The sequence below is a fragment of the Mesoplodon mirus genome, assembly GCF_964341445.2.
Source record: "Mesoplodon mirus genome assembly, chromosome: 10".
Lineage (NCBI taxonomy): Eukaryota > Metazoa > Chordata > Mammalia > Artiodactyla > Ziphiidae > Mesoplodon > Mesoplodon mirus.
The window spans coordinates 88,375,265-88,402,802 of record NC_138986.1 but is presented as its reverse complement, the minus strand read 5'-3'; the positions used below and the strand labels follow the sequence as shown (position 1 = coordinate 88,402,802).

The following is a 27,538-nucleotide window of genomic DNA, read 5'->3' as shown; positions in this document are numbered from 1 at the left end:
CCCTGGGAGGACGCTGGAGTCCGCAGCGCCCCCGCCCCTCGCTTTTTCTTTCTTTCCTGGCTTTGGGATCTTGCTGCCGGAGCCGGGAGAGGTTCTCCGAAGAGCAGAGCGGAGCGAGGGATCGGAGCGCAGGCTTCCGCTGCGGCGCGCGAGCAGAGCTGGGCGCACGGCGTCCCCGGCGTCGCCCTCGGTCCTCGCCGCCGGGGCTGGGATGTGACGAAGGAGAGCCCTCGGTGCCTGCCCCCCGCCCTCGAAGGTGCCCCCGGCAGCGCATCGGGGGCCCGCGGCTGGAGTCCCTTTTCCCGCAGCGCCGCGGGACGGCTCCCAGGTCCCACTCCTCGGAAAGAGCGCGGTGAGATCGCCGCCTGCCCGGCGCTCGGCGTAACTCCGGGGCCGGCAGCGCTCGGCTGGACCGCGTCCCGCTTCCCGCCGACTCCCCGGAGTAGAGGCATCGCCGCCCGCCCTGTAGCCCGAGCTCCTCGGCACCTGCGCGCATCCCCCAGGCCCGGCTCCGCGCCCCCGCAGCGCCCCGCTACCCACCCCGTGGAGAGCGCGCGGGCCGCGGCTTCCTGAGCGCGGGCGCCGCCGCCGTCCAAACTGCGCGCTGGGGTCCCCCGGCTCGCCCCGGTCCGGGGCGTCCGAGAGGCCGGGGGAGAGCGCACCATGAAGTCAGTGCTCTTCAGCCGCTTCTTCATCCTCCTGCCCTGGATCCTGATCGTCATCATCATGCTCGACGTGGACACGCGTAGGCCCGCGCCCCCGCTCACCCCGCGCCCGTACTTCTCGCCCTATCCCGGGGGCCGCGGGGGCGCCCGCCTCCCGCTCCGCCGGGGCGGCGCGGGGCGCGGCCGGGAGCAGCGCAACGAGTCGCGGCCGCCGCCGCCGCTGCCGCCCGAGCCGCCGCTGCCCACCATCTATGCCATCACGCCCACCTACAGCCGCCCGGTGCAGAAGGCCGAGCTGACACGCCTGGCTAACACGTTCCGCCAGGTGGCGCAGCTGCACTGGATCCTGGTGGAGGACGCGGCGGCGCGCAGCGAGCTGGTGAGCCGCTTCCTGGCGCGCGCGGGGCTGCCCAGCACGCACCTGCACGTGCCCACGCCGCGGCGCTACAAGCGGCCCGGGCTGCCGCGCGCCACCGAGCAGCGCAACGCCGGCTTGGCCTGGCTGCGCCAGAGGCACGGGCACCAGCGCGCGCAGCCCGGCGTGCTCTTCTTCGCGGACGACGACAACACCTACAGTCTCGAGCTCTTCCAGGAGGTAGCGGCCCGCGCGCCCAGCCGGGGGGGCGTGGGGGGCAGGCGGGCGGGAGGGGCCCCAGCGTGTCGGTTCTGCCGCCGCTGCGCTGGGCAGTGCTCACCTACCCGGGCGCAGAGCTCCGCAGCCCCCCGCTGGCCCCGGGGGTGGAGGGGGTGGGAGGACCACTGTGACTCGGGGAGGGAGTCTGGTGGGGGCTTTGCTGCTCCCCCGCCCCGATGCACACACACCGGCCCCACGATTGGGCCGAGACGGTGGCACAGGTGTGAGGCGCGGGGATGATTTCTAGGAACTGGGCTCTGTCCGGCCTGAGGATGGAGCTCCGTGGGGCCGGGCTGCAGGAGAGACCGGGGAGAGACCCAGCGCTCTGGGGGCGGGCTCGGTGGTCTCCGAGGCCCTTCCGCGCACACAGGTGTGATTCTGAGTCTAGAACCATACCGGGAGGACGGTGGAGAAGGAAACTAAAAATCAGCCCAGAGACACATTTCTCTCGTACAGTCCGCTGGCACGGAAATGGTTACTAGAGAAAACCCTGACTTCTAAGGGGTCCTCCTTCCATCTCTTCCCGCACCCGCAAAGGCCCTTTCTGACTCTAAAGATGACCTCCTTTAAAAGGAAGCCCTCTGGCAACTGAGTTGAGACTGCCCTGCCCTGTGGTTCTGTCTTTCTGCAGTCCGAGGTTTCAGCTGGACTGCCCGTTTCCTTTTCCTTCCTCTTCTCTAGGAACCTCTTTGGACACTCTGGCACCAGGCCATTGCATCCTGGTGCCCGCCATGAGGTCCTCGGCGCAGCCCGGGCTGCTGCTGCTGCGATAGCACAGTTTCCCTTGGAGGTTTCAGGTGCACAAAGCCATCAGGCACCTGGTTAGAACAGGTGTTAGTTCTTGAGGCTGGTATATTGCCGCCTGAGTGTGTGCGCATGCGCGAGCGTTCTGCAAATGAGGCTGATTGCGTAGTTTTCACTTTTCTTGTTCCTCCCCCACAAATAGAGCGGAAAAAAAATCTTGGGCTTTTTGACATATCGTGGGACTGTTGCCTTCCTCTCCCCCAAATTCCTGACATCCGGCCTCCGAGACGCCATCATCCCTCCTCTTACACCAAGTAAACTGGACAATCTGTACGTCTAGAAATCACAAACGTCCCATGCTTTCAGCCTGATATCTCAGTTTGGCTTTCATAACCTCAGGACGGAGCTATTCTGTACCTCTCCGGCTTAATTTTCCTGCCTGTGTGGCTTTAAAAATCCATTTCTTAAGGGCAATTGCTGCCTTCTTTTTTTTTTTTTTTTTTTTTTTTTTTTTTGCGGTACGCGGGCCTCTCACTGTTGTGGCCTCTCCCGTTGCGGAGCACAGGCTCCGAACGCGCAGGCTCAGCAGCCATGGCTCACGGGCCCAGCTTCTCCGCGGCATGTGGGATCCTCCCGGACCGGGGCACGAACCTGTGTCCCCTGCCTCGGCAGGCGGACTGCGCCACCAGGGAACCCCGCTGCCTTCATTTCTATTCATCCTCTCCTGCTACATGAATAAAAGGACCAGTCATTGCTCCCATCTTTTCTTTTCATGCTTTCGCGATGAAGGGCTTTCTTCACGTTCCCCCCCACCCCGAAGAAATCAATAAGCTTGTCATTTATAGTATGGTCTTTATTATAACCAAGATTAGAGATATCATCTGATTTTTTAAGTTGGGTTCTTATTGTGATCCTGTTTGCATACTCTTGCCCCCAAAAGATGTGGTTTGTATTCTGAAGCAAAGCCCCTTACATTTCAGTACACCATCATTTTAAACCCCAAAGTCTTTTTCTTAAATAATATTTATTTATTGATTATATTCTAGTAGGATCTTGGGTTTAGTTGCTTTTTTTTAAACATCTTTCTTGGAGTATAATTGCTTTACAATGGTGTGTTAGTTTCTGCTTTATAACAAAGTGAATCAGCTATAGGTATACATATGTTCCCATAACTCTTCCCTCTTGCGTCTCCCTCCCTCCCACCCTCATTATCCCCCCCCACCCCGTCTAGGTGGTCGCAAAACACCGAGCAGATCTCCCTGTGCTATGTGGCTGCTTCCCACTAGCTATCGTAAACACCAAAGTCTTTTTTCCTTCTTCTACAACTTGGAAGTTGCCCTACCTGTGAAAATGTGTGGTCTTATGTAAGCAAAATAGTGAACATTATTACTAATTAACCTTTTAAGTGGACGGGCTATGAAGAGCCGTGAGTTTCAGTTTCTTCCAGCTTCTAGCCAGTTGGTGTGAGGTATTGGATTGAATTGGCACAGAGTTAGCCCAGACGGGCAGAGAAATGGCTCAGAACACAGTCTTCCTTTGATGCTTCCCAAACTGAAAGGAAGGCTTGGTGGTGGTGGATAGGAAGCAGCAAGAGAAGAATGCAGTAGTTTGTTTTTTTTTATTATTGGTCCATCGGGGAGAAAAGAGAGAGAGAAGATAAAAGAAAGAGGCGAGGGTAAGGAGAAAAAAAATAGCTTTGGCTGAGAGGAAACTATATAGGAAAGAAATGCAAAACTTTCAAGACACTAACGTTTTGTACAATTGGAAGTAATGAAATATTCAAAATCAACTTAAGAGCATGTGCAACTGTTATTTAAGGAGAGGTGCCCCATGTACAAAGTACACAAGAGAAGGGATTTTTTAAAAAGCATAATATGCATGATACACTTAGAATTTACATTCTGTAGCTCCTAGAGGTTCCTCCCAGACAGGCATTTTAGGACTAATCCCGTTCTCACCCACCATCCCTCCCCCAACACAGTGTTTTTGGACAAAGCAGGCATCTCTCTGTTCACCAGGCATCTGTGTTGAGACATGCAGTTTTCTTTTACAGCACATTCTTTTCATGGCAAGCAGGATTGCACTCTCTAAAAAGTCAGATTAGTGGAATTTATGCATCCTTAGTCTTGTGCATTAATGGGCTGGCCTACCCTCCACCAGTTCTAGGAATAATGATTCCATGCGGATTGCAGTCTAGACAGTGCTCTCTTGGAGAAAAGGTAGGACCAGTTAAAACATCTAAAAACTACAGCTCCTTGGGTGGGAGGACAGATGCTGATCAGGGATGCTGTAGGGCCAGGCGTATATCTCAGCCCTTTCTATGGTGCACACACAAATTCATTTTTAAGTAATTCACAGTACCTTAAGAAAGAGTGTCCTGAGTTAGCCTTCATCTTTTATTCATGGTGCCCCTCATTTCCATGGTTGATGTTAACATAGATAAGATAAAAGGAGGAAAATGAACCGGGTACAAATTAACTCACTAAGTATTGGCTGCAAATGAAGGAAAGTAAAAGCTGAAAGCTCTCCAAATTAAATTAAAGGTGCAATAGGCACCCTGTGTACAATTATTCCTCCCTGGTAACTGGAATGGAGCTTTCTTCTCCCATGCTTAACTCACTAAGCATTGGCTGCAAATGAAGGAAATTAAAAGCTGAAAGGTCTCCAAATTAAAGGTGCAGTAGGCACCCTGTGTACAATTATTCCTCCCTGGTAACTGGAATGGAGCTTTCTTCTCCCATGCTTAACTCACTAAGCATTGGCTGCAAATGAAGGAAATTAAAAGCTGAAAGGTCTCCAAATTAAAGGTGCAGTAGGCACCCTGTGTACAATTATTCCTCCCTGGTAACTGGAATGGAGGTTTCTTCTCCCATCCAGCTAGCTAATTTTCAGGCTCCCCTTTCAACTGAGCTGTGCCACCAGGAAAGAAATATTTGCATCCAACAATCCTATGCTTAAGAGCCGAATCCATTTGCAAATGAAGCTGTGTGAATTGATTCTGCAAATGAAGCTGTGTGAATTGTAGCCGCAGAAGCTGGGCTGTCCATGGGAGAAGGAGGTGCCTGGAGTTTTCCACGTTGCCTGTAACTCAACATGGCCTCTTCCTGTGGCCTTGATGGGGTTTTGCACCGTGGCTCACAGGTAATCCTGTTGCCTGCCGCCTGCACAGCCCATCGACATAGCTCTCCGGAAACGCTTATTTGCAAAGGATTTACACGGCTTTCATAAAAATGGCAGCCACAGACAAATGGGACTGGAGCTGGTCACATTTTCAATAACGCTATTGATCAGATTTCTGTCCTTTGCTAGAAAACGTTCCAAGCTCTCTTGAGTTTAAAGCAGCCGCTTTTCAGGTGAAGTGACTTTCACCTTGGGAAACCCGTTGAGTTGAAAGGTTAAAAAATAGCACTTTCCAAGCAAGAAAAGGAAACTTTTACAACTTTAAATTGAACGAGGTGAGGCTGGAAGACAAGCTGACTCTGAAACACCTTAGGGGCTCAGGAAAGGGCTCAGTTAATGAGACCGCCTTTGGAAGACGTTTCTGGCAAGCAGTGAACTAGAGAGGCCCTTTGTTTGGATGCTGTGTTGGGTGCAGTTAAGCTGTCTGTGTGCTGGGAGTGGTGAGGGCGAGTTCGTCCTGCTCTTTTCTGATCATTTATTGATATGTTCCTCCCTTTACGTGCAGCTCACTGGAGCCCTAATCCAAAGGATATTCAAATTTACAGGGTTTGGCACTTTCCCCCTAAATAGTAGATTCTGAATGTATTTCCTGAAAGGAGACAGGAGATCTCCCTTTCCTTTTTCCCTTGATGCAGTTACTTGGTGTAGGGTAATTATCTTTTCAAAGTGAAGAAACCTCAAAGATTCTCTTAGGGAGTAGCATCCAAAGACGATTTTACCTGAAATGCTCCCCTTGTGTTTTCTTTCTTTCCACCTAAAAGCATGTTAATAGCCGCGCCGTAAGTCTGATCAAATGTGAGAATTGTGTAAACTGGATTTATAAAACTACAGGCAGCTTTCTTAGGCTATCAGTGTTAAATCTGTACATTTTCTTTACTCCCGCTGGGTGTACAGTACTTGAGCTGTGGTTCGTTTTGGACAGGGTTGTCCTTGGACACCAGCAGTTTTCATTTGGATTTTGATATTTTAATGGCCAGAAATAACTCTGGGTTTAAAAGGCCTTCTCTTTTCTGCCTCTTCCTATTGTCTCTTTCCCATTCTTCGTCCTCCAACCTACTTTTCACCGGTTATTCTGTCTCATGAATAGACATGAAGGCATGTCGGGCTATTGTTGGCTACAATGAATGTGTGTCTTTTAAGCATTTAGACTTTGTCTGAAGCTTTTTGGAAACTAGTGGGCGACTCCATTTTCTTCCATCTACCCCACTTGCCTCTAGATTGCAGGCTGGTAAATTTTCTCATGTGAACAGTAATGGAATAGTAATTGCTTTTAAGGCATGCTACAAAAGCAGAATAGAAGAACCGAAGTCAACGGCCTTATTTATTAACTATTCCCGGTGCTACTCAAGTAGTGGGTTTTTTTGGTACAGCATTCAATAATCTTCAGATATATCTATTCAGACCTCTTGGACTCTGATGAAATATTTGCTTGGTCTGCATAAATTAAGATAACATTATTTATCTTTGATTTGCAGTGCTGTTGAAGCATGCCATTTAAGTCTTGCATGGTTCTCAAATTCTCCCCTGAAACACAAGTAAAATCGTCATACCAATCCCTAAGTACGTAGGTAGGCTGCTAAGTAGGTAGGTTTAGATTTCCAGTTCATAGAAATAAACTAAGGTAATCCATTGGTCGTACCAGGTAATTTTTGTGGACAGCTTTAAATAAATGTGTAAGACACCCTTTACCATGGATACAAGCAAAATGAGCACTTACTGTGGGCCACGAACTATGTTTAGGGTTTTACATGGATTAGCTCATTTGATCCTCACATCAGCCTCTGAGGTAGGATCTAGTATGGCCCTCATTCTCCACCATCCTAATGCTGATATTTAGGCATGAACACAGTTCTTTGGTGAGTGCAGGGATTTTTAAAAATACAGCCTGAATCTAATATAGTCGTTACCCTGATCGCTAGAATCAGTGTCCCCATTTTACAGAAGAGCTGAAGGAGCAGGAAGTTGCTTACAAGGTCATGGAGCTGTTCCAGGACAGGATGGTGGGCCCAGTGCCCCGGTTCTGGAGCCTGCCCTCTGACACCCTGCAACCCATCCCACTAACGTGTATAGTCAGGCGGGCGCATGTCATTGTGATGAGTAAAGCATCCGATCAGCCGGAGTCCTCTGATACCATTCTAGCTTCTGCCGTACTTGAACTCAGGTCTGTCTTCTTTTCTAAGCATTTATATTAATTAACTTATTTTGTATTGAGATCTAGTTGATTTACAACGTTGTGTTCATTTCAGGTGTACAGCAGAGTGATTCAGTTTTACATATGGGTCTGTCTTCTGGGCTGTGGTCAGCTTCTCATGTTCTCTCTTGACCTTTTCTTCCTGATGTAATTTGATCTTATGAAAATGTTACCTCCTCCCTGTCTCACTAAGAGATAATTTGAGTTTTAGATTACTTTTTCAAGTCAGGTGAAAACTGCCAAGTTAGCGTGTAACCTGTAGTTGCGCACTTATATGTTATATGTTCTTGAACTATATATCCCTGGGAACAGGTAAGAATTAATTTCTGCAAGAAGATAAAACATTCATTTTTCTCCTCAGTTGATATGTGTACATCAGCAACGGTATCTGCTGGGCGTGTACCCTGTCAGGGCAGACAAACTGAAGGGGGGAATAATTTTCAGGATAGAATGATGATGGGGGTGATGCTGGGTTGTTCCAGGTGGGCTCAGTGGTTTACCATCAGGACAGAGGAGCGGGGCTGGGGACCTCAGCCAGTCTGAGCTGCAGCTGGTGTGAGTGACACACCCCTGCCAGTCGCTTCCTCCCATGGGCGCTGGGGCAGCTCCCCCCACCCCCGGAGCACAAGATGAGCTTGTAGGAACCTTTGAGGTGGTCATTATAGTGACCACTGCTGGCCCGCACTCACAGATTCACCAGACGACTCCCTTGTGGGTAGGAGGTTTGTTAATGGTCTGATTCTTCTGGTACTAGAAATTTCCCTGGATTCAAAACAAAATTAGTAAATCCTGAGCTGAGTCTTTTTGCATCCTAGGAAAACCTTGAGGATGGCTGTTCTTTACCAAAAGTCAGAGTATTTGGTGTTTTTCCACAAATAACTAAAATCTCAGTTGTTTTTGCCCCCCCCCCCCATCTCCTCCATCAGTGGAAAGAGAACTCTAGACAGTATGTGAGTTATGTGCAGGATCTAAGACTGTCGTTGCTGCCGCCCAAATGGTAGGCATTTGTCGATCGTCTCTTCATCTCTCTAATGAAAGCTGCATGTGCTAAATGCTGAATGTTCGCCATTAACTGGGTTTTCCCTGATCTAAGTGTATTTTAGCAGTAATAGGGTATCACTGTGCCAGATTCCTTGTGCCTACTTGGGCTTAATTAACCATGACCATGTTCAGAAGATATTTGAACGAAATGAGTTCGTATCCTCCTCCTCCACTTAACAGATGTTAATTGAGCACCTACTATGTGCCGGGCGCTGTGTTAGTTACTGCAGGGCGGAACACTGCTGTGAACGCAGAGCGTCCCCGCCCTCTCAGATTGAGCATCTGGACCACATGTGCACACTAAGATCAGTGTCTATTGAGAGAAACGCAGGTGCCTGGGTGGGTAAGGCAGAGGCCCCTGATGGAGCTGTGGGTTGTAGGAGGGAGTGACATGTGAGCTGACACCTAAAGGAGGAGGGCTGGGTGGGGCATGGGGCAGGGAGGAAAGAGCCCTCCAGGCAGAGCAAGCCATGCTCGCCAACAGTCTGTGAATTTGGAAAGTGTGGACACAGCAGTGTGAGGGACATGCCTTTACTTTATTACATCTGCTTTTCAGATCCCCCATCAGGCAAAGCTTTGACCTTTACGTTCTTAATTAGAACTTGGATTAGGTGGGTAGTAAATTAATAGAAAAAAATGTAGATATATATATTTGTCCATCTAGTTGTACCAAGGAATTGTTAATGTAGACAGTTGTGATTCACTGTGGCAGCTAACGTCACGTTATGTAACGGAGTGCAGCATGTGTGTTGCAGTTCACCGTCTCTCCCGCTAGAATATAGACTCCGTGAGGGTAGGAATTTTCTTCTGTTCACTGCTGTGTCTCTAGTGTCTGGCATTTAGTCAATGCTCACTCGAAACCTATGGAAAGAATGAGTGGATTGTAGGAAGCTTTGGAGCTGAGGGACTCTGTTCCCTCCCGAAGGAGGCTGTTCCTGGAAAGGGGCCCCGCGCAGAGACCGTCAGTCAGATCACAGCCTTGAAGTCTGTGTGTGGGGCTAGGGTTACACTGAGCCCTTTAAGTAGTAACTGGAAGAAAAATTGGCCGTGCTCTGACTCTGAGAGCTTTCAGTGCTAAGGAGAGGGGGAGAGAGACCCATGAACATCAGTGTGTAGCCAGGCGTCCCTGTGGATGTCTTGAGGGCGAGGGGAGGGGTGTGGAGCCCGTGGGCTGTGTGTCTGCTTCCCACATGTGAGGCTGGAGGCTGGTGGGGGGCTCGAGCGGGAGCTTGCGGGTTAAACAGCCCCACGTTCAAGTCCAGCCTCACCGCCCAGTCGTCGTGGGACATCGGCGAGGGTTGCCTGCCCTCCTACGATGGCCCCCAGTACTGAACAGAGGCACCTTATAAACGTTCTTCTTTTTTTTTTTTTAAACATCTTTATTGGAGTATAATTGCTTTACAATGGTGTGTTAGTTTCTGCTTTATAACAAAATGAAGCAGTTATACATATACATATGTTCCCATATCTCTTCCCTCTTGTGTCTCCCTCCCTCCCACCCTCCCCATCCCACCCCTCCAGTCGGTCACAAAGCACCGAGCTGATCTCCCTGTGCTATGTGGCTGCTTCCCACTATCTATCTACCTTACGTTTGGTAGTGTATATATGTCCATGCCACTCTCTCACTTCGTCCCAGCTTACCCTTCCCCCTCCCTGTGTCCTCAAGTCCATTCTCTACGTCTTTATTCCTGTCCTGCCCCTAGGTTCTTCAGAACCTTTTTTTTTTTTTAGATTCCATATATATATATGTGTTAGCATATGGTATTTGTTTCTCTCTTTCTGACTTACTTTACTCTGTATGACAGACTCTAGGTCCATCCACCTCACTACAAATAACTCAGTTTCATTTCTTTTTATGGCTGAGTAATATTCCATTGTATACATGTGCCACATCTTTATCCATTCATCCGATGATGGACACCTAGGTTGCTTCCACAAACGTTCTTTTCCCCTGCTTCCCTGCGGTGGCTGCCTGGGTGGCGGGTCTCCTGCAGAGCTGCGCTCTCTCACTCGGGTGGCTGTCCGGGTGGCGGGTCTCCCGCAGAGCTGCGCTCTCTCACTCGGGTGGCTGCCTCTGAGTCCTCAGCCCCTGAAATCTGGACAGAGTTTCTGGAGGCCTGGAGGGGAGGAGGGCGTGGAAGTGCTTGATTCTCCCAAGTTAGTCTGTATCTGGGGGAACTGGGAGATTGGGGATCTGAATTACACCACTGGGTAAGGATGGTGATGAGCGAGACAAGCGTTAAAGAGGGCTTGTCGATAAAGGGTCCTGGAGGAGGTGAGATGGGAGAGAGGAAAGCAGCTTAAGGGGGGTTTAGGCTGGGAGGTTGTAGAAGGATGTCCTCCTGCAGGTCAGGAGGTGTGGGGCTGGCTGGGGAGTGTGTGCAGGCTCGCAGGTTGGCGTGCCTGGGTCTCAGAGCAGGGCATACACGCAACGTCCTGCAGCTCCTGGGCGTGAGTGTTAGTTAGGGTTGGGGCCCCAGCCTCTGGCGTGGACCTAGGGTGTTTTACATGATAGGCTCTTTCTGGAATGAATGAATGGATCAAAGAGGTAACATGTTCCAAAGGAGGGCACAGCTTAATAGGAATGAAATGAATCCACTTTTCAGGCACATGATTAGAAGCAATAGCTTGATTTTTTTAGGGTCGTCTGCTGGGTGGGAAGGTTAGCTGTATTGGGCTCCCCGGCACCTATTGACAGAGGAAGCAGGGAGGATCGACGGGACAGGCTTTCCCTGTGCCCAGGCCCCTCCAGCCTTGGATGGAACACTGAGGGGCAGCCGCCTACAGGGAGGTTCACCCCGAGCTGCTTTCTGGTGTTTCAGATGTTGCTTAAATTTTCATAAATAAAAACATTTTATAGCCCATTCCCTGCCATCCTGGGGAAGACATAGCTGTTGGAGTGGGGTGTGTGTGTGTGTGTGTGTGTCCCCATCTGTCCGTCCGCAGGTCCCTGGGCACCTTCTGGGCTGTATGGGTACAGGTGGTTCTCTCCTCTCCCTGTTCTTCCCTTCACAGAGTCTGCGCCATCCAGGTTAGTCTCTGACCAGAAGTGTGGTCACACCCAGGGGTCTTTGATATTTTCTGTTCATATAACTCCTAAAAGAATTCGGTAAAATGACATTCCCTCTAGGATATTTTCAAATTGATGTCTAAATTTTAACAATCATTTAAAATAGCTGCAAAGCGTGTGATTTCCACTGTTGTGAATCACTCTGTTGTACATCTGAAACTAATATAATATTGCAAATCAACTATACTTCAATAAAAAAAGGTCTCTGTAGGATTGAGTTAACGTTATAATTAGGAGGTGTAAACAAGTCATCAAAACAACATAAATGTTACAAAGTTGGATAATTAATTAAGTATAAAAGCTACGTTTCTTGGAACTTGATTTCTTACTGAAATAGATGAAGCATTTTGTTGCTGTTGATACATACTTTGTATCATTGTTGAGTGTTACGTATTACTAGAAAGAGGTGGGGTTTAGCATAAGTTTGGTTGCCATCGGGTCACCCTTGTTTAGATGAAGAAGTGAATAAGGTGGAAAGCATTTCCTTCTAGCAGTGTTCTTCACGTTTTTGAAGCCTCAAGTTCTAAGCCAAAAGTCATATGTTGATCTCTTAGCAAAAATGATTTTAATAATCTATTGATGACATTCATTCAATTTTGTTGAAAAAATAACATTCTGTCTTCTAAAAGGACTTATTACCCATTCATTAGAGAGGTTAGTTTTTTTTGTTTTTTGGGGTTTTTTTTTGCGGTACGCGAGCCTCTCACTGTTGTGGCCTCTCCCATTGCGGAGCACAGACTCCAGACGCACAGGCCCAGCGGCCATGGCTCACGGGCCCAGCCACCCCGCGGCATGTGGGATCTTCACGGACCGGGGCACAAACCCGTGTCCCCTGCATCGGCAGGTGGACTCTCAACCACTGCGCCACCAGGGAAGCCCCAAGTTTTCTTAGTAAGACAGCAGTATTTCTAACTCCCTTTGTTTGGTCCTGGAGCATATTTAATATGATCCAGGATGGATATGAAGCTGGAGCAGGCCGACTGGGACAAGGATGGACGAAAGGCAGGACCTGCCCCTCCATCCAAGGAGCAGATTTAGGGGAGCATATGGAGGGTGGCCCAGGGGTTGAGAATGTGTCCCCTTAAAGGTATCTGCGTTCACACGGTCCTTGAGAGTCTTCATAGACGCCCGAGGCCCAGGCACTCCCAGCCTGAAAACAGCTGTTTTGCTAGAAGGAGCACTAAGTTAGGAACTGGAAACTGTGGGCTGCAGGCCCGGCCGAGCCAAAGCCCTCGGCGCTCAGCCCTCGTGACCACAGGGGTGTTGACCCTTTGCTGTGAGCTAGGCCCCATGTTAGGCATTGAGATGTTTAATTCTCCTCATGTGTCTAAGGCGGGAATCAGGATGTCCTTTTTACAAATGAAGAGAAGCCCTACTCTTCAGCTTCCTCTCGGGCCTGGGGGTGACGGGTACAGTTGTAGGGGCTCCGTGAGGGGCTACATGTGTCACGTGGGTCAGCAGGGCAGCTTCCCCACCCACCTGGACATCTGCTGTCCCAGGGGTCTGGCCCCAGCAGCTAGGGAGAGGCTGCAATAGACACGATGCCCCAGCGCCCCTTGCTGTCATGCCTGCACAGCCCCAGCGGTCGGCCGACGGGGTCCACGTGTGGACATGTTATCATCTAGATGAACTCGACGTTGCAAGACTAAAATGCCAGTGTCCTTCTTAAAGGTCAAGTGACAGTTTAGGGATATTTTTGTAACTTTGAAAATTTCCTCCATTGCATCTGTTCACGCTGGCAAAAGTGCTAGAGGCGTCCTTGGGAAGTCTCTCTGCCAGGGAAGCTGCAGCCTTGCTTTGCAGAGAAGCTCGGATTCCCACTTTGCAGAGAGCTGGGGCGGGGGACTCTTGCTTATTGCCTTTGATCCCTGCTGGGCAGACTCAAAAGACAGGTTTTATGCTCTTTACCTTTTCTGGTCTTGCCTTTCCCCTTTGTTTAGGGATTTTAAAAGGATTTAAAAACAAAAACATCATAAGAACCTGCTGTATGGCACAGGGAACTCTACTCAACACTCTGAAATGGGCTGTATGGAAACAGAATCTAAAAAAGAGTGGATATATGTTGTACATGTATAACTGGTTCACTTTGCTGTACAGCAGAAACTAACACAACACTGTACATCAACAATACTCCAAGAAAAATTCGTTTTAAATAATTTTTAAAAAACCCCAAAGCATTAAAATAAAGTCGTGTTGACAATGCTTGTGGTGTCTGTGGGTGATGATTTGTGGTTTTACGGCACTCCAGAGTTTCCTCTGAAAACCAGTTGATAGTCCTGTAGATTAAAATATAGGCATTCATTTGGTTGCTCTTGGAAATCCGGTGACATTTAAAAGTAAACGCCTATTCTCTGTTTCTTCTTATGTCTCTCTTCCCTCCTTGTCAAGGGCCGTGGGGCAGAAACAAAAGTTGAGTATGCTTATTAGAATTTGTATTATGGTAAAATATGTATAACGTGAAGTTTACCATTTTAACCGTTTTTAAGTGTGCAGATCCGTGGCATTTAAGTACATCCACTCTGTTGTGCAATCATCACCTCTGTCCATCTCCAGAACCTTTTCATCATCCAAATTGAAACTCTGTACCCTTTAAACAATAACTCCCCCCAATGGCCCTCCCTTCCAGCCCCTCATAACCTATAATCTACTTTCTGTCTCTATGAATTGGGCTATCCCAGGTACCTCATATGAGGTAGAATCATGCAATATCTGTCCTTTGGGGTCTGGCTTATTTCACTTTGCGTAATGTCTTCAAAGTTGATCCACATTGTAGCACGTATCAAAATTCCATTCCTTTTTAAGCTTGAAAACTATTCCGTTGTATGTACAGACAATATTTTGTTTATCCATTCAACCACCAACGGATACTGGGTTGTTTCCACCTTTTGGCTGTTGCGAATGCATCTTTGAATGTTGGTATACAAATATGTGTTTGAGTGTCTGCTTTCAATGCTTTTATATGTACATATTCAGAGGAGGAAAATATGGTAGTTCTGTGTCTAAATTTTTGAGGAACTGCCATACTGTTTTTCCAACTGTTGTTTATTTTTTGTAATAGCCAACCTAAGGGATGTGAAATGGTATCTCCTGGTTTTGATTTATATTTCCCTAGTGATTAGTGATGCTGACCATTTTTTTTTCTTGTGCTTGTACTATTTGTATATCTTTTCTGGAGAAATGTCTATTCATGTCCTTTGCCCATTTTTGAATTAGGTTTGTTTGTTTTTGTTGAGTTTTAGGAGTTCTTTATATATTCTGGATATTAGTCCTATATCAGATATGTGATTTGCATATGTTCTCCCATTCTGAGAGGTGCTTTTTTATTCTGTTGATAGTGTCCTTCGATGCCCTAAAGTTTTAAATTTTGATGGAGTTCAGTTTATCTATTTTTTCTTTTGTTGCCTGTGCTTTTGCTGTCATGACCAAAAAAATTGTTGCCATATTCAATGTCATGAAGCCTTCCCCCTGTGTTTTCTTCTAATAGTTGCAAAATGTTAGCTCTTTTTTTAGGTAATTAATGTTGATTCATTTTGAGTTAATTTTTGTACACAATATTACATGGTATCTTTTGCATGTGGATATCTAGTTTCTCCCAGCCCCATTTGTTGAAAGGACTGTCATTTCCCCATTGAATGGTATTGGCACCCTTGCTAAAAGTCATTTGACCATATATATGTGACCGTTTATTTCTAAGCTCTTTATTCTACTCCACTAGTCGATATGTCTGTCTTTATGCCAGTTCCATACCGTTTTGGTTACTGTTGATTTGGAGTAAGTTTTAAAATCAGGAAGTCTGGGTCCTTCAGCTTTCTTTTTCAAGATTTTTTGGACTATTTGGGGTCCCTTACGATTCCATTTGATTTTAGGATGGATTTTTCTATTTCTGCAAAAATCACTGGAGTTTTGATGGGGATTACATTGAATGTGCAGATTGCTTTGGGTAGTATTGGTATCTTGACAATATTAAGTCTGTGAATCCATGAACATGAGATATCATTCCATTTATTTATGCCTTCTCTAATTTCTTGTAGCAGTGTTTTATAGTTTTCAGTGTACAGATATTTTGCTTCCTTGGTTAGGATTATTCTTAATTATTTTGTTCTTTTTGATGTTACCTGTTAGGGGTTTTAATAAGTTAGTTTTGGTCTCTGTCCTACATTTGAAAAATATTATCATGTGCTACTAATAGAACTAAAAAATCCAGGACTGAGGGAAACTTTAGGTGCACAGAGCAACATAAGTAGATCTTAAAAATATGGTACAGCATAGAAAAAATGGTTAAAAAAATCTATTCCACAATGCCATTTTTAAATGTATATTTAAAATACAGCACACAAAGTATTACTCATTTCATGAGGACACACACAAATAAAATAATTCAGGATTTTCTGAGTTGTGTTCCGTGGAACAGTGGTATCTGGTGAGACATTTCTAGGCATGATTTTAAATGACTTGATTCTTGTTCATATTCATATTCAGGGCTGACCTTGAATATGTATCAGAGATTAAACTTGTAAATCCTGAAATACAGAAGGAAGGTCACCCTTTAGTCCAGGCCTGGATTTGCGGAATTTACTTGGTACAGTTTTTCCTAGAAAATAGGTGTCTTTTGTTTCTTAAACATGTAGGAAAAGGATTTCCCTGGTGACAGGTCCCAGTGTCTAAGCCAAGGTTGGTGAATCTCTGCCCCTGAGCAACATGTGATGATGGTGATGATGACCATGACAGCAGATACCAATACAGCACTTATCTATGTACCAGAGTCATAAGAGCTTTACACTTTTAACTCATTTACTCTTACAAACAGCCCTATGAGATGTTGCTAAAATGTAATCATACCCACTTATATATATGGAAGCAGACACGTGACACAGCTAATTAGTGGTGAAACTGAGATTTGAATGCTGAGGGCAGGGGGTCACAGCTCGAGCTTTTCACTTTGCTTTTTCTCTGTTGCCTGTCTCTAATTCACTTATTTTTTGTTTGTTTGTTTCGTTTTGCCCTTTTATTTCCTCCCTTCTTTTATTTTTGATTTAATTTTTCTTCTTTTAAAAAACTTATTGACATGAAAACTTAGATCTTTAACTTTTCTATCTTCTTTTCTAATATATGCATAAAGCTATACACTTCACTCTAAACACTGCATCCCACAAATTTTGACTCTGTGCTTTCATACTGTTCATTTCAAATATTTTCTAGTTTCTACTGATTTATTTTTCATATCTTTCTATAATTTTATTAAATCATTCAAAGTATGTTACTTAATTTCTGAATACTTGTAAGTTGGACTTTCTAAATTAGGTTTCCTTTCAAGACTCACCTATATCTTTACTTTTGACCAAAGTAAAGATTGGTCATGATAACCAACGGTCTTTGTAAAATGACCTTTTACTGAGGCTACAAAGAGTTTAACTTACCGTTCTAGGGAATGTCCTATAGTATTCTTCCTTTTCAGTATTTTCTGGGAGTGCTTAATAACTTCTATAACCTTAGAGGCTTCGCTCCCTGTTCCTCTTTTATTCATTTATCACATGTTCTGAATATGTTTTCTACCAGGAGAACCTGAAAATTTTTTTCTTTTCCTTAGATTTCAGGTACAGATAGAGTTGACCTTACTTCCCAGTTCTAAGCTGCTATCAGCATCGTCCTGTGCACGTTTCCTCCCTTGTTCTATTGTTTGTTTCCTTTTATCCTTATCTCCAGGCATCTATTCTAACACACATGCTGTGGATTGTTTCATTTGTATGTGTCCTTATGAAAACTATAGTGTGTGTGCAGTATTTCAAATGTATATAAATGGCATTATGGAATATATTTTTTTCTATTTTTCCCTGCTGTACCATGTTTTAAAAGATGTATTTTTATTGCAGTATGCATCTCTAATCCATGGCTTCTGTGAAGCTTTTTTTTAAAATTGGAATTCTCATAAATGCTCTGTTTATTTGGGAAATTAGAATTTGTCATGAGGTACTCGGCTGTATTGATCATCATAGCACTCTAGTGCTTTATTAATTGGTGAAAAGCATTAAAACTCCAGACCTGCTGCTAAGAGACTAATTTAGTCAAAGACTCTACCAAGATGGAAAGTTCCCACTTCCTTGTGAATTCGGTGAACATTGCAGAGATGACCTGTACCTCCAGCCCTGGGACTGGCTCCCTGGGGAGGACGCCCCTGACACCTGGGCCTCCTCCTCTCATGTTCACATCTCTGTTGGAAGCCTTAGGTTTGTCTTCATAAAAGCATACTATACTTTTCCCTGGTTCAACAGTTAAAGCTTTTATAACGCTGGACCAAACTAACAGCCCCAAATAGCTACATCCAGGGAGCTAGTGTCTGGGCATGGCACTTTGGGCACGAGTGTGAAGAATCCTATATCTTTTTTGAGACTTCTGGTCCAAGAACATGGCAAGTCTAACAAACAGGAAACTTTTGCCTACAAGTTACAAACCCCAACTGAAACGACAAAAAGTTGGCTTAAACGGTGAGCATATACATAGTCTCCTTTTATTAGCAGAATAATTAATACTGGCCACCGCAGCAGCCAACCCTGACATCTGAGAAGCTTGATACAGTAGAAGCTTACTGATGGTCCCGCAAAGTTCGCTGGGGGTTGGCGACTCTCCTGTGTCAAGTTGGTGAGGCAGACACCCCAGTGTTTCCATCTTGTCGCTCCACCGTCTGTAACACATGGCTCCTAAGATCACCCTGGTAAGAGAGGAGGGCTGGTGGATTGCACCAGTTGTTTGTAAGGACCAGAGTCAGTCATATGGCTCCATCCTAACTGCAAGGAATGCGAAGACATGGAGTCTTCCTGGGAGGCCAGGAGGAGGAGGATCTGTAGTGAACAAGGAGCCACGTTCCCATATCAGGAAGTCCAGATGGAGAGCAGGGTTCAGGGCTGGCTGACTTAGTCCCATCTGCCTGCGTGTGGCCACCCTCAGAATGTCAGCTTTGTGTTCCTGCTCTTTTCCTCCCAGTTATGAAATGGCTGCTGCCGTTCCAGCCATCACATCCAGACATGGCTCTGTGCTGAGTTCCTTAGGAGTGGGGAAACCTTTCCCAGAAGCAGCCCAGCGCATTTCCTCTGATGACCAGAACTGCCAACATTCAAAGTCATCCCTGATAAGTCAGGATTTACCCCTGACCTTGAGAGAGGGCCACCCTCTCCTCGGTCATGTTTTGGGGAGGGGGTGGAGAAGGCTGGTCACCACTGAGCTAAACTGAAGCACAGCCAGTAAGGAAGAGGAGGGAGGCAGTGCTGAGCAGGCAACCAGCAGTGTCCGCAGCAGGCAGTCTCTGCCTTCTTTCACATCATTTCCTACCCTTAGCGAAGGTCGTGATTTGCTGCATTTGGTTCTCTCACTGAGCTCAGTGAGTTTGTGCCTAGCATTTCCTACTTGCTCTTGCTACAGTCATGCTATTTTCCACGGCATTTGCTGGTGTGGAGGGAAGCTGTTCGTTATCAGTCACCTCTGCTCAATTTTCTTGTATCTCTGTAAGTTTCCTTATATCCTTTTTAGAGTAACATTAGATGTTACTTAAATACTGGGAAAGAAACCCAGAGGTGTAAGGATCTTAAAGACAGCAGGGGATAGAGCTGAAGAGTGAGAAAGCAGGGAATATTTTACTACACTCCACTTGTGTGAAAAGACAGTTGTTTTCGTCGTTGCTGCTGCTGTTTTTTCCGAGTTTCCTCTGTAACTGGATTTCCCACCTTTGGCAGCGTGGAGATGCACAGAACTTTTGCTCTGCTGTAAAAATTGTCTCCTGGGTTTCCATACTCTTTATATGTCACAGCTTATTTAGTCTACAAAGAGACTTTACATCTCATTGCCCAAGGGAAAAGTGGGATTGTCTTTTTCAGAACTTGCTTTAAGACACTGCTGTGTGTGACAGGGAGGTGTGATCTCTTTAATGTCCCAGAATATTATACCTGATGCTGAAGGTGAATGATGAATAAACAACGTCTTTTAAGAATATCTGAGTGTTTTAGGGACCTCCTTTCCCCACTGTTCGCTCTGGGAAGAGTGGGAGATGGATATAGTTGGTTTTCATATGGAGAAATTCAGAAACAGAAATGAAAGAATTTTAATTTCCTCACCTATTCATAGTACTGAGCAAACCAGAGCAGAGGCCTTTAGGGTCAGTACTCGTTTAGGAAAATATATTGAACATGGCCAAGGCCACAGCCCTAGGCAACTCTGCCACCTCCCATGCAGTGATTGATGGGAAGGGGTGGGGAAATCCAGTATATGCCCCCAGTATCCCCACCCTGCACATACAGGCACACACACACACACCACTATAATTCTGAGACCATAGTCATTTCTTTAAAGCTTTTAAGTCAGCAGTATTCACTTATAACTTTTTTCGAAGTGTGGATTAGCTTCTTTGTATCTGAGTCTGTCTGTTACATGCGAAGGCTGGTGGACTAAGAGACCAGCCACCAGATGTGGTTGGAGCTCCAGATGCCCAAACTGAGTGCTGTACAGCTCCTTTATGGGCTGGACACACGGCCACAGAGGGGAGTGAGGCGCTGTCTGCCATTAAGTCACTCAGAACTCTTGAAACATGGTGGGCAATGTGAGCCAAAGGAGCGGATTCCTCTCCCGTTGCGGAGCACAGGCTCCGGACGCGCAGGCTCAGCGGCCATGGCTCACGGGCCCAGCCGCTCCGCGGCACATGGGATCTTCCCGGACCGGGGCACGAACCCGTGTCCCCTGCATCGGCAGGCGGACTCTCAACCACTGCGCCACCAGGGAAGCCCCCAAAGGAGCGGATTTTAAAGGGGGAAACTACTGAGCGTATTGAACTATGGTAGCATGCTGGTTTGTGGAAGTTTTCTGCAAACCTAACTAGACATTTGATTTTTTCCCCTTTTTTCAGTTACTATTGCCTTTAAAAAATGTTTATACAACTTTTAAAGGTCGCCCTCCATCTACAGTTATTCTAAAACATTGGCTATATTCCCCGTGTTGTACTCTACATCCTTGTAGCCCATCTTACACCCAAGAGTTTGTACCTCCCCCGCCCCTGTGTTGTCTCTCCCCTCCTTCCCTCTCCCCACTGGTAACCACTAGTCTGGTCTCTATACCTGTGAGTCTGCTTCTTCTTTGTTATACTCACTAGTTGGTTGTATTTCTTAGATTCCACGTATCAGTGATATCATGCAGTATGTGTCTTTCTCCATCTGACGTATTTCACTTAGTGCAGTGCCCTCTAGGTCCATCCGTGTTCCTGCAAATGGCGAAGTTTCATTCTTTTTTTCTGGCTGCGTAGTATTCCAGTGTGTACATGTGCCTCATCTTTATCCATTCGTGTGCTGATGGCCACTGAGGATGCTACCACATCTTATACTTTTGATTTTATGAAAAGGTTTCCTTTTTGGTATCCAAATAAGTATTATCAGGGTTGCTGGCAATTAATTATGGTTATATTTTCAATAAACATCAAATTTTACTAAAGTGTGTAGATCTATACAAGGAATAGTTGAATAGATGACGCTGATTTCGATTTTTTGAGAAAGAACCTATCTTAACCTTGATGGCGGGAGAGAGGATGGGTGCATGTGGGTGGGAGGACCTCCAAAGTCGAGGCCTTTTCTCACGTCCTGTCCGGTGTTGTCACGATAGCATTATACCCTTAGGCTGGAATTCTTTTTTTTTTCTTAATTAATTAATTTATTTATTTAGGGCTGTGTTGGGTCTTTGTTTCTGTGCAAGGGCTTTCTCTAGTTGTGGCAAGCGGGGGCCACTCTTCATCACGGTGCGCGGGCCTCTCACTATCGTGGCCTTTCTTGTTGCGGAACACAGGCTCCAGACGCGCAGGCTCAGCGGCCATGGCTCACGAGTCTAGTTGCTCCGCGCCATGTGGGATCTTCCCAGACCAGGGCTCGAACCCGTGTCCCCTGCATTAGCAGGCAGATTCTCAACCACTGTGCCACCAGGGAAGCCCAGGCTGGAATTCTTTTCTGCAACAGTGCCTACTCTCCTAGAAGCCTTGAGGAAAATGGAAATTTAAATAGTCCTGGGTTGGGCTGTGATAAGTCCACACAGACAAAAAAATTGCATTTGACTGGTCTCCCTCGCGGTCGTCTGTTTCCTCATAAATACATTCAGGCCATACCTTTTCAGCAAGGACACCAGAGACGCCGTTCTCATCCTCCTCCTGCATCCAGTGACGTGGCACCAGTGCTCAGGTCACCTTATGGATGGTGATGCCAAGCTTGACCACTTGGTCGAGGGAGCGACCACCAAATCTCTCCATGGTAAAGGCACATTCTTCTTCTGTAATTGATGAGTAGCTCATAGATGGATATTCTGAGCCAGTGTGAGTATCCTCTTTCCCAACAACTTTTACCCAAGAGTTCAAGCATCCAGGGATGATTCTTGCTTGAATTAGTTATTGCCGTACTTTGGGGGCATCCAGTGGTGCTTTTCTCTTTGTGTCCTTCCTTCTGCACTTGTTAGCTGGCGTTCTTCTTAAAGAACAGATTCTCTCTCACACAGCCCACCCCCAACCTATAACCATAGATTTTAGGGTCCTTTTTACCCCTCAGTTTTTTTTTATCTGGCCGCACTGCGTGGCTTGCAGGATCTGAGTTCCCTGACCAGGGATCGAACCTGTGCCCAGCAGTGAAAGCGCCGAGGCCTCACCACTGGACCTCCAGGGCATTCCCCTCCCCCTCAATGTGTTTTAATCTATCTGTGTCATTCTTTCTGATGCTCAAATTGTTTGCAGCTTGGCCAGCCATCTGGCAGGCCAGCTTCTGTCTGTATCGTCTGTCTTTGAGCACTTCTTTGCTTCTTTGGTGCAAAACATTTTAAAGTTATACTTTCCCCATGCTGGACCTGGAATCGGCCACTTCTCCAAGGAGCCCCGGTTCCTTTAGCGGAGAGTGGTATTTACAAACCAAGATTTCGGTGTTCGGTGTGTTTATTGCAACTGGGCTGTTAATATTTCTAAGCCCTGTAGTCATGAGTTTGTATTAAAACCTCCTAACTACTTTGTTTTTATTTTAAATCAGCTTCACTGTGGTGTAATTTACCAATAATAAAATGTATTCATTTTAAATGGAGAGTTTGGTACATTTTAGCCCCGCGCACACTTGTATGCATCACCTGACTTAGCTGTTTGCAGGCAGTTGTCACCATGTGTGGCTCTAATCTGTGTTCCGTCACTGTAGATGACTCTGCCTAGTCTAGAGTTTTGTAGAAGTGGAAGAATGCAATATGCAGCCTTTTCTCTGATTCCTTTCATTCAACATTGTGTTTTTGAGATTCATTCACGTTGTTATGAATATCAATAGTTCATTGCCTTTTATTGCTGACTAGTAATCCATTGTTTGGAAATATCACAGTTTATTTATCTCTTTACAAGCTGATGTGCATTTGGGCTTTTTCCAGCTTGTGGCTGTTATGAATTAAACTGTCATGAACATTTAGCTATAGGTTTTTGTGTGGCCTGTGCTTTCATCTCTCTTGGGTGAATACTTAGAAATGGAATGACTGAGTCATATGATCAGTATATTTGTTAAGTTTATAAGAAGCTGCCCAGTTGTTTTCCAAAGTGGTTGTACCATTTTATACTTCCACCGGGAACGTTATTCCACATCTGCATTTACACTTGGTGTTGGCAGTCTTTTAATTTTTGCCATTCTAGTGCGTGTGTGATGGTATGTTATTGCGGCTTTGATTTCTGTAATGACTGAGGATAGAGAACATCTTTTCATGTGCTAAATGATCATTCATTTTTCTTTCATTAAATGTCTGTTCAAATCTTTGGCCAGTTTTTAAATTGTCCCTAGAGGTTATGCCTTGGGCTTTTTTATTGAGCTGTAAGAGTCCTGTGTGTTCTCAATACAAGCCTTCCGTCATGTATTGGGATATTTTCTCCCACTTGGTGACTTAGTTTAACATTTTTTAAACAGTATCTTTTGGAGAGTAGAAAATTTTAATTTTGATTAAGTCCAATTTGTGAATTGTTTAGGGTTCATATTTTTAGGGCATGTCTAAGGAATCTTTGCCTACCCTGAGAGCACAAAGAGTTTCTTTTTATTTTAAATGTATTTGACTGAAGTATAGTTGATTTACAATGTTGTGTTAATTACTGCTGTACAGCAAAATGACTCAGTTATACATATATATACTTTCTTTTTTATATCCTTTTCCATTTTATGGTTTATCACAGGATATTGAATATAGCTGCCTGTGCTGTACAGTAGGACCTTGTTGTTTATCCAGTCTATATATCATAGTTTGCATCTGCTAATCCCAAACACACAGTCCATCCTTCCCCCACCCCTCCACAAGAGTTTCTTTTATATTTTCTTCTACAAGTTCTATAACTTAAGCTTTTGTGTTTATGTCCATGATTCCATTTTGAGTTAATTTCTATGAGTATTGTGAGATACAGGGAGGGAGGTTATTTCCCTTCCCCGCCCTGCCAACCATAGATGTCCTTTTGTTCCAGCACAATGTGTTAAAGACTATCCTTTCCCCCACTGAGTTTTCTTGGCATCTTAGTAAAAAAAAAAAAAAATCAGCCAGGCATCTGTGGGAAGAATTATTTTTGAACTGTCGAATCTCTTCTGTTTACTGAAGTGTCTGTCTTTACATTGACACCACAGTGCCTTGATTACTGTAGCCATACGATAGGCAGAGCCCGGCCAGCTCCTCCCAGACGTTCTGTACCAGGATTCACAGTCATGTGCCTTCAAGAAAGTGACATAATTAAGTGAAGCTGGCCAGGTGTGAGCAGTATTGCTTTTTTGTATTAAAACTTAAAGGACTAAAACTTCAGCCTGATTTATTTTCATTTACTAAGGTTTTTAATTACGTCCCTTTCCCGTATATTTCTCATGGTTGTTATTATTTCTAATGCCATCTTTTGTACACATGCTTTGCATATCAAATATACAGGAACAGTCCTCGTTCCCATCCATATAACAGTGCTCCATCCCTGTGTACTTGAATGTGGGGCCCATTTGGTCTGTTTTCCAGTTGCCCACTTTGGAGAGAGGACCATCCCCCATGACAGCACAGACTGGTAGACTCGGCTTTGGGGCTGCGATAGGGATCGGGGGGGTACCTGCGGGGAGCAGGGGAGGGCCGGCCTGGCACTGCCAGAAGGGACATAGCCCTTGACGCCACTGTCGCCGTAAAGGAATCCAGCCCAGTGTGCCGCATCTTCAAAGAGGCCGGACATCTTTGGGTTTTAACACATCTCTGTTTAAAATGCAAAAACTTTTGCAGGCCAAACCAACCTTTCCTCTAGGGCCGCGTATGGCCAAATGCTCCAGCTGTGACCTCTGGTCTGCACAGTAAATAAGGGCAGAGAAAGTGAGTGAAAACTTGACCCCAGGTTAGAGATTAAGTCTGCATCATACCTGACAGGGCTGGATAGAGAAGCAATAGTCACCTTAGGTGCTTTGAAAAGGGACTTTTATAAATAATAGACTTTTGTTGTTGTTGTTTTTCATTGGGTCTTTGTTGCTGCACGTGGGCTTTCTCTAGTTGCGGCGAGGGGGCTACTCTTCGTTGTGGTGCGCGGTCTTCTCACTGCGGCGGCTTCTCTTGTTGCAGAGCACAGGCTCTAGGTGTGCGGGCTTCAGTAGTTGCAGCACGCAGGCTCAGTAGTTGCGGCACGTGGGCCCTAGAGCACCTGGGCTTCAGTAGTTGTGGCATGCGGGCTCAGTAGTTGTGGCTTGCGGGCTCAGTAGTTGTGGCGCACGGGCTTAGTTGCTCCACGGCATGTGGGATCTTCCCAGACCAGGGCTTGAACCTGTGTCCCGTGCATTGGCAGGCAGATTCTTAACCACTGCTCCACCAGCGAAGCCCCTCTATTTTTAATACAGTTTTAGATTTACAGAAGAACTGAGAAAATACTAGTAAGTTCCCGTACACCTCACACCCAGTTTCCACTGTTGGAACAGTTTCCACTGTTAACATTATACATTGATATTTATATTTTACTTGTGTTATAATGAATGAATCAGTATTAGCTAAAGTCAGTTCTTTATTCACATGTCCTTAGTGTTTACTACCTGGTGTTCTTTTTCTGTTCCAGGATCCTGTTCTGGGCACATTACGTTTAGTCATCATGTCTCTATAGGTTCCTCTTTGGCTGTGACAGTTTCTCCAATTTTCCTTATTTTTGATGACCTGGCAATTTGGAAGAGTCCTGGTCAGGTATATTGTAGCATGCCACGCTGTTGGAGTTTTTCTGAGGTTTTTCTCATGATTAGAATGTGGTTATGGGTTTGGGGGAAGAAAAGTGCCATTTTCATCATATCAGGTCAAGGGTGCATACTATCAGCGTTAGTTTATAGCTCACATCATTCTGGCTCTGGCCGCTGAGAGCTCTTTCAGTTGGCTGTGTTCTTTTCACAGACCCTCATCAGTGTGGGTTTGTGTGAGGTCTTTGTTTATTTTTTAAACCCCTCCTTACTTTCTGACTCTACAGGATGATTTAGGGTCATATTGTTTATTTTCCATCTCTGTCCTAGCATCAGCCATTTCTCCAAGGAGCCCTGGTTCCTTTTATCAGAAAGAACGTAAAGCAACCGCACCCCAATAAAAATTAATTAAAAAAAGGAAAGAATGAAAGAAAGGAAGGAAGGAAGGAAAGGAAAGGAAAGGAAAGGAAAGGAAAGAACCACACAGGTTAGAAAAGACCACAGAGGGAAAGTGCCGTTTTCAGCACAGCACATCAAGGGTGCATACTGTCAACATGACTTAAAACCGTGGATGGTAACTTTTGAGGTTCCTCCACTGTAAAGTTTCTTCCATACTGTTGTCTCTAGAACGAGATTACTATGCAGCCCATACCCAAGGAGTGGGGAGTTAGCTGTACCTCCTTGGGTGGGAGGAGGGTTACCTACATTCATCATTTGGAATTCGTCTTGCACAGGAAGTTTGTGTATTCCCCATTGGCTTATTTATTCAAGCATTTGTTTATATACTTCGATCATATTGGTGTTTGGTGTTTATTTTCTACTTTAGTTTGTAATCTAATTTTGTTGCTCAAATTGTTCCAGCTTTGGCCATGTGGTAGACTCCCGTGGGCCTTTTTTATTATTATTATTATTATTATTATTATTATTATTTTGCGGTATGTGGGCCTCTCACTGTTGTGGCCTCTCCCGTTGCGAAGCACAGGCTCCGGACGCGCAGGCTCAGCGGCCATGGCTCACGGGCCCAGCCGCTCCGCGGCACGCGGGATCTTCCCGGACCGGGGCACGAACCCGTGTCCCCTGCATCGGCAGGCGGACTCTCAACCACTGCGCCACCAGGGAAGCCCCCGTGGGCCTTCTTGTATGCCTCCACCAATGTGTGTTTTTTTGTGTGTGTTTTTGAGGGCTCCCTTACTTTCTGGCTCTAAAGATACCCCGGGATCATCTTGTGTATTTTCTGCCCCAGCCCTGGAGTCAGCTGCTTCTCTGAGTAGCTCCGCTTCCCTTGATTAGAGCCCAGTGTTAGGAAGCAAGGTCTGGGGCCAGGTGGGCTCATTGCCGCTGGAGTGTCACTGCTTCTAGGCCCCCTCAGCTGACAGAGCAAGGAAGTAGGTGTGTGTACTGAGCAACGTGTGTATGCACACATATCTATGTATAGAACCGTCTCTATATCAAGCTGAACATGAGTTCATACTGACGTCTCCAACCTCATCCGTAACCACATGGGTCGTGCTAGCCTTTTCTTTTGCTTACCTGTAAGTTCTCACTCCAGTGGTGAGAAACCTGGCTCCCAGCAGCCACTGTCCAAAATGGATCTATTTTTGTGAAGGAATGCAGTGGAACGCTCCTGTCCAGGGCCGGGAGCACTTGAGTTGCTTTCTTCCTGGAAAGTCTTTGTTCTTCCTCTCCGCAGTGGTCAGTGCTTCTCATGCTCGAGACTTAGCTCAGGTCAATGTCCTCAGGGAAGCCTCAGCAGGTCCCAGATCAGGTCAAAGTCTCTGCAACATGCCTCATGGCACCATCTGCTTCCCTTACAGCCCTTATCAGCACCAAATTGAA

At 46.0% G+C, this 27,538-nt stretch overlaps 1 protein-coding gene across 1 annotated transcript in view; it reads left to right on the top strand.

Annotated features, from left to right (window-relative positions):
- Window positions 1-663: 663 nt before the first annotated feature.
- Window positions 664-27,538, top strand: part of B3GAT2 (beta-1,3-glucuronyltransferase 2) — a gene marked incomplete at its 5' end in the record, with an annotated part of 101,902 nt that continues 75,027 nt past the window's right edge. The window contains one exon of the mRNA XM_082634171.1: window positions 664-1,260. Coding sequence (XP_082490297.1) covers window positions 664-1,260 — 597 coding nt within the window. The remainder of the gene's footprint in view (window positions 1,261-27,538) is intronic.